At 38.6% G+C, this 6,413-nt stretch overlaps 1 protein-coding gene across 1 annotated transcript; it reads left to right on the top strand.

The window, feature by feature from the left end:
- Positions 1–399: 399 nt before the first annotated feature.
- On the top strand, positions 400–5,357 carry HESX1 (HESX homeobox 1). The gene is made up of 4 exons (XM_063123389.1): positions 400–589; positions 797–996; positions 1,347–1,448; positions 5,259–5,357. Exons 1-4 carry the CDS (start codon positions 400–402, stop codon positions 5,355–5,357), a joined length of 591 nt encoding a protein of 196 aa, XP_062979459.1.
- Positions 5,358–6,413: the final 1,056 nt, after the last annotated feature.

Genomic DNA, 6,413 nt, shown 5'->3' with positions numbered 1-6,413 from the left:
GTTTAGGTAAGTGGAGTCCATTGGAGTATTAATATTTTTTTAAAAAACTGATTTTATACATTAATGATTTCAAATAAAAGGGAAGTGCTACATTTGTGCCCCGGTTCTTTTGAGAAAGTTAAGTCTGATGTTCTGTTTAGACGAGATAAGACTTTTTGTCCCTCTTGGTGGCCCCCCTGGTGTCACCATTAGTTGCTAATTACTTGCAAACAAATAAACAATTAACTTCTCCTGCTTCATGGTAGGGGGAATCTTCATTGACATGCTAAAACTTTCTAATAAAAGATTTTAATTAATGACGTAGCAAATCCAGCCTCCTTGTCAACAAAAGCTATAAGGAAGCCCTTGAAGGAAAGACCTGAATATGGTGCGTTTGGTACCTAGATGGATGAAGCGAGAATGGCAGGCAGATCACTTTGTTCTGATAATGCAACTTCTCATAATCATCAGAACAAATCCAGGCTTGGGGAACACAAAAACACCGCGTGTTCCTTTTCCATTGAAAGCATCTTGGGGTTAGAGCGGAAAAAAGATGGCACTCCAGCCGCAAAGCCTCACAGGCCGTGGGTGGATAAATACAATGATCTGGGTAAGACAGATGCTTCAGTTCTGTAAATTCTTAACTTTCCTCCCCCTTTTACCCTGTGTTGAGTGCTTTATATTACAAACAGCGTGCGTCTATCAAATAAGTAATGAAAATAGCAGTTTGGTTTTGTCTCTCTTAGATTGCAAGCGATATCACCCAACTTCTCACGAGTTACCATATTAAAACGCTTTTGTATTTGTGATTTTCCAGGAAAGGATGGCACCCCCTGCCTGCGTATTCCTGCTATTTCCTCTGCAGTCCCTTTGTTTAATGCAAGGAACTACCCAGAGGCGGAAGAAAAAGTTCTGAAATGCGAAAACTATTTTGCAATCAATGAAAAGATTTCTCACAAAAGGGAATTGAGTTGGTATAGAGGTAGGAGGCCAAGGACTGCATTCACTCGAAGCCAGGTAGGGATTTAGGACATTTAACCTATTCATACAGCAAAGAATGGATGTTTTGCTTTGCATATTGTTTAGTAAGAGGGCATTTATTAGTAAGAATCTAGAAGTGCCTGTTTCACTAAAGTCTTTATAATTGTACATTTGCTGAATAAAAGGATCTGAATGTTATACGTAACCTGCATAGTTGTTTGTCCAAAATAACTTAATTATTTCTGTTGAACCAGTATATGTACGATAGGAATCTGACCCAGAGTTTTATCAGAGGGTTCAACTTTACTTGAACGAATTCAGTTTGTTTTTATTTTTGGAGCAGTGGAAATAAATAAGTAATAGTATTTCTGGTTTATTCTCCTTAGATTGAACTACTGGAAAATGTTTTCAGGCTGAACTCCTATCCTGGCATTGATGTTAGAGAAGAACTTGCTAAAAAATTAGATTTAGATGAAGACAGGATCCAGGTAACTTTTTAAAAAAATGATTCTTTAAATATTTGTGTGTTTGCAAGTATGATGTCAGCTCAACAGGAATCACAGTGAATGGAAATAATAATGTTCTGCCAAGATCCTGACCTTTACTAATGTGGTTAGATATGTGGTTGCCTCTGGAGTGTTTATTTTAACACTTAATTTTAACTTAAATTTAAATTTTACTGTTTTAACTCTGTATTTTAATCTTATATCAATTTTGCTGCGTGGTTTTATCCTGGTTGTGCTTTTTATACTGTATTTTGTAATTGTGCTTTTAACCTGTTGGTTGTTTTATTGTGGTTTTAATTTTTGTGAACCGCCCAGAGAGCTTTGGCTATTGGGCTGTATAAAAATGTAATAAATAAATAAATATAAGAGGAAACTCAGAAAACTCCCATTTTTCTCCTTCCTCATTCCTTGACTCCACATGCCAACTTATTGTGAAACAACTGCATTTGTTTTGCCTTCCAGAAAGCAAGTGTATTGTCAGGATTTAAGTGACCAAAAGCATGATCCTATTCACATTTACTTAGAAGTAACTCACACAGAATTCAAGGAGATTTACTCTTATGTAGAATTGCAGCTAATCCAGTTCAAGTTATAACTTTTATCTGGCATTTATATTAGCAAAAATGAAGGCTGCGATCCCAAGCAAACTTATTGGGGAGTAAGCCCCATTGAACACAGTGAAGATGGTTGGACTATACATTTTTCAAACTTCTGTTTAAGTGGGATGAATAAATTAAAATAGGAGTTACCATATCTACAAGGAAATTTAACAAGCTGAAAATACTAGTCAACTTTGAATATAAAACTCCATTTGGAATGCTTTAAACCAGTTTCAAGGAACTTTTTGTTTGTTTAATTAACCGCTCAAATTAATCGAACTTATGTGGTGACAGACTTGACCTTGGGGGAGATAGGGGTGGCAACGGCCGACAGAAAGCTCTGGCGTGGGCTGGTCCATGAAGTCACGAAGGGTCGGAAGCGACTGAAGGAATGAACAACAACAAAAATGTCTTACTTCATTCAGTGTACATATAGGTATTCTTTTTATGACCCAATCTGATTTTTACTTGTTTTGCATCTAGTCCAGAATATTCACTATTTGCAAGACCTCCCTGCTTCAGGTGCTAATGATGAGCTTCCCCTTTGTTTTAATTGCGCATTAGCACTTAATGTTCTTTCTTTTTTTTCCCCTAATTAATTTTTTTTTATTTCAAATAATATCACTTAACATAACATACAAACTAAAACAAATACAACCAAATACATAACAATTACTTGAATATATAAATGTTAACTACTTGTTATCCATAAACAATCAACATAATACTAGTGCCCCCCTTCCCTTCGGGATCACTCTTAATGTTAAAGATTTAGTAGTGCACCTTCTCAGGTCTTTTTCTCTACTCCCTCACTTCCTTTTTTATTGTGAATGTAAAGCAAAAAACAAATTGTGAAAAACAAAAACAAAAAAAGACAAGAAATCACGTGCTTAGAAATATCAATATTCCCTCAAGTACATTTTTTTTTAAAAAAAAGTTGGGTAACAGTGCAAGTTTCAAGAAAAGCAAATCAAATATCCATATATTTATCCATTCTCAAGTGGCGCCTACATTCCACCTATTCAAATGTTAATAGCATTGTTAAGTCCTCGGTCCATTGCATTATGGGAGGTAAAGATTTATCCTTCCAAAGTTATAATATCAGTCGTTTGGCTGTTAAGGGCTCAGAAAACCCATTTGCGCTAACCATATGTTAACTCCCAAGAAACAGGTAAATAGTTTAGGACATGTATTAAAGACTGTTCCAATACATACTTTACTCTTGTTATAATCTCTTCCCAGAGGTGCACTGTATTTTTTTTCTACTTGAGAGGATGATCACGTGTCTAGAGTCAAGAGTTTTTAGGATCTGTCTCCAGAAGTCTGGATAGACCAGCTGAAGACCTTTTTATTTACTCAGTATTTTAACACTTAATTTTAACTTAAATTTAAATTTTACTGTTTTAACTCTGTATTTTAATCTTATAATCAACTTTGCTGGGTGGTTTTATCCTGGTTGCGCTTTTTATACTGTATTTCGAAATTGTGTTTTTAACCTGTTGGATGTTTTTTGTGGTTTTAATTTTTGTGAACCGCCCAGAGAGCTTCGGCTATTGGGCGGTATAAAAATGTAATAAATAAATAAATAAATTAGTGAAAACACAATTTGAGCTTTTGAATCCAGCCACCAAATTCAGCCATTTTTACACATGAACAACTGTCTTGTTCTTTTCTGTTTTTGAATCTCATCTTTACCTACAAAACATAGATTTTAATTTTGCATTCAGATGGGGTAGGTTGTAGCTCAGTGTTAGAGCTCATGAATTGTATGTAGAAGGTCCCAGGTTTAGTCCCTGGCATCTCCTAGTACAGCTGGGAAAGATTCCTGCCTCAAACCGTAAGAGCTGCTGCCAGTTGGAAGAAGACAATATTGAGCTAGATTAGTGGTTCCCAAAGTGGGCGGTACCACCCCCTTGGGGGCGGTGGGATTGCATAGGGGGGCGTTAAGAGGCAAGGGGGTGGCAGGGGGGCACTAAGAGGCAAGGGGGCGAGGTGGTCTTTTCTGAGAAACTCCTCTCCAAAAGGTCTTAAAACCCAGGGTTTATGGGAGAAGGTAGTTTGGCCCCAAGCCATATAGGGGAAGAATCCACACATGTATTAATACCATTTAAGAAGAGTCCTTTTAACGGTGACTTGCTATCCTGCACTGTGGAGAGTGGTTGAGAAGTTCCTGGTTGCATTTCCAACATCATATTTGGTGGAATGTGGTTTTAGTGTGGTCTGCCTACTTCTCTCCAAGCAAAGGAATTTACTCCAGATTACTAAATGTGGTGATTTAAGACTCGTGTTCAGTGACTTTAAACCAGACATTGGGAAACTGGTATCACTTCATCAAGCCCATCCATCACATTAAGAATTTACAGAATAGTGAGGTACTCTACCCTAGTTACTAAATGGGTTATCTAGTATTCTTGCTAAATGACTATCAGACTTTTAAAAGATGATATCACTGGATCAAGTTCATCAATTATGTTTAATTGAATAAACTAAAAAATGTAATTGGATTTTGGATAAATATTCAATTAATTGTTACTGTTTTGAATTTTATTATTATTATCTTCTTTAGTGGGTCGTTGAAAACTGCTATTCTGAATAATTATTTTTATAGTGCAGGGTAGGGGGCACTGGGCATGAGTTTGTGGAACCAAGGGGGAGGTTACCTGAAAAAGTTTGGGAAGGTAATCGCCCCCTTGGTTCCACAAACTCATGCCCAGTGCTCCCTACCCTGCACTATAAGGAGCTTCTCAACCGCTCTCCATAGTGCAGGACAGTGATCAGAAATTTCCTTCTATAACCAAAACTCCTGGTACGGAAAAGACAACCTCGAGCGCCCCCCTGCCGCCCCCTTGCCTCTTAATGCACCCCCTATGCAATCCCACCACCCCCAAGAGGGCAGTACCGCCCACTTTGGGAACCACTGAGCTAGATGGACCAATGGTTTGTCTCGGTATAAGGCAACTTTCTATGTTCCTATAGTAGAATTATCCTGAGTATATGATTGTACACAGTGGAGTCTGGTGGCTCTGATGTCAGTGGGCCTTTAGAGTTCTGACTGAAACCCAGTGGATTCACTGCCCTACTGGCATCAGAGCCACCAGCCTCCACTGGTGATCCATATAAGCCTCATTTTCCAAAAGTCTCACCTCAGTGTGGTACTATATTATTACATGTGTCTGTTTTCTTTAAATTTTAGATCTGGTTTCAGAATCGCCGGGCGAAGCTGAAGAGATCCCACAGAGAATCTCAGTTTCTAATGGTGAAAAATACTTTTTCTCAAAATATGATAAAATAGGAAGTCACCATGGGCTTCAAGCATTGTGAATGTGAACTGCTCATAAACTGTAACATGTTATCAAAGAATTATGTTAAAATTTTGTTGGGATATGATTCAACTAGTTTTGAAAGAGTATGATGAATTTCCTGTTGAATATAATATGTAAATAATACTATAGCATGAGCCCTGTGTATAAGAGAGCAACATTTCCCCTAAAATGTTGAATAGCTATTTTCAGGAAAATAATATTTTTTTTATTTTGTACAGCCGTTTTCTCTACATCAGTACCACTGGCGCCCAGGGGGCAGTGCATGGGTACGTATATGCAAATCAAGGATCCATGTAGGAGGTTTCTTGTCCAGGCAGAAGCATTTGTCAGCAGCAGAAGCATTTCATAGAATCATAGAATCATAGAATAGCAGAGTTGGAAGGGGCCTACAAGGCCATCGAGTCCAAGCCCCTGCTCAATGCAGGAATCCACCCTAAACCATCCCTGACAGATGCTTGTCCAGCTGCCTCTTGAAGGCCTCTAGTGTGGGAGAGCCCACAACCTCCCTAGGTAACTGATTCCATTGTCTTACTGCTCTAACAGTCAGGAAGTTTTCCCTGATGTCCAGCTGGAATCTGGCTTCCTTTAACTTGAGCCCGTTATTCCGTGTCCTGCACTCTGGGAGGATCGAGAAGAGATCCTGGCCCTCCTCTGTGTGACAACCTTTTAAGTATTTGAAGAGTGCTATCATGTCAGCAGCAGTCTCCTAGCTTCTCCCACATGACTGCCTGGGTTTTAAGAGCAGTCTTTCAGTTACAATTTAAAGTGCTGGTTATGACCTGTAAAGCCCTATACTGCTTGGAATTGGGTTGTCTGAAACAGTGCATTCTCCTATATAAGCCTGCCCATCTTTTCAGATCTTCCAGTGATGCCCTTCACTTAATCCCAGCACTAGCATGTTTGGTGGGAATGTCAGAAAGGGCCTCCTTAATGGGTGCTCCCAAACTTTGGAACTCCCTGCTGAGGGAGACTAGGTTTGCTTCCTCTTTGATGTCATAGGAATATAAGAAGAGCTATTCTGGATC

Source organism: Elgaria multicarinata, chromosome 3 (assembly GCF_023053635.1).
Source record: "Elgaria multicarinata webbii isolate HBS135686 ecotype San Diego chromosome 3, rElgMul1.1.pri, whole genome shotgun sequence".
Taxonomy (NCBI): Eukaryota; Metazoa; Chordata; class Lepidosauria; order Squamata; family Anguidae; genus Elgaria; species Elgaria multicarinata.
Note: the sequence above shows the minus strand (reverse complement) of the source record. Positions and strands in the feature narration are given on the sequence as shown.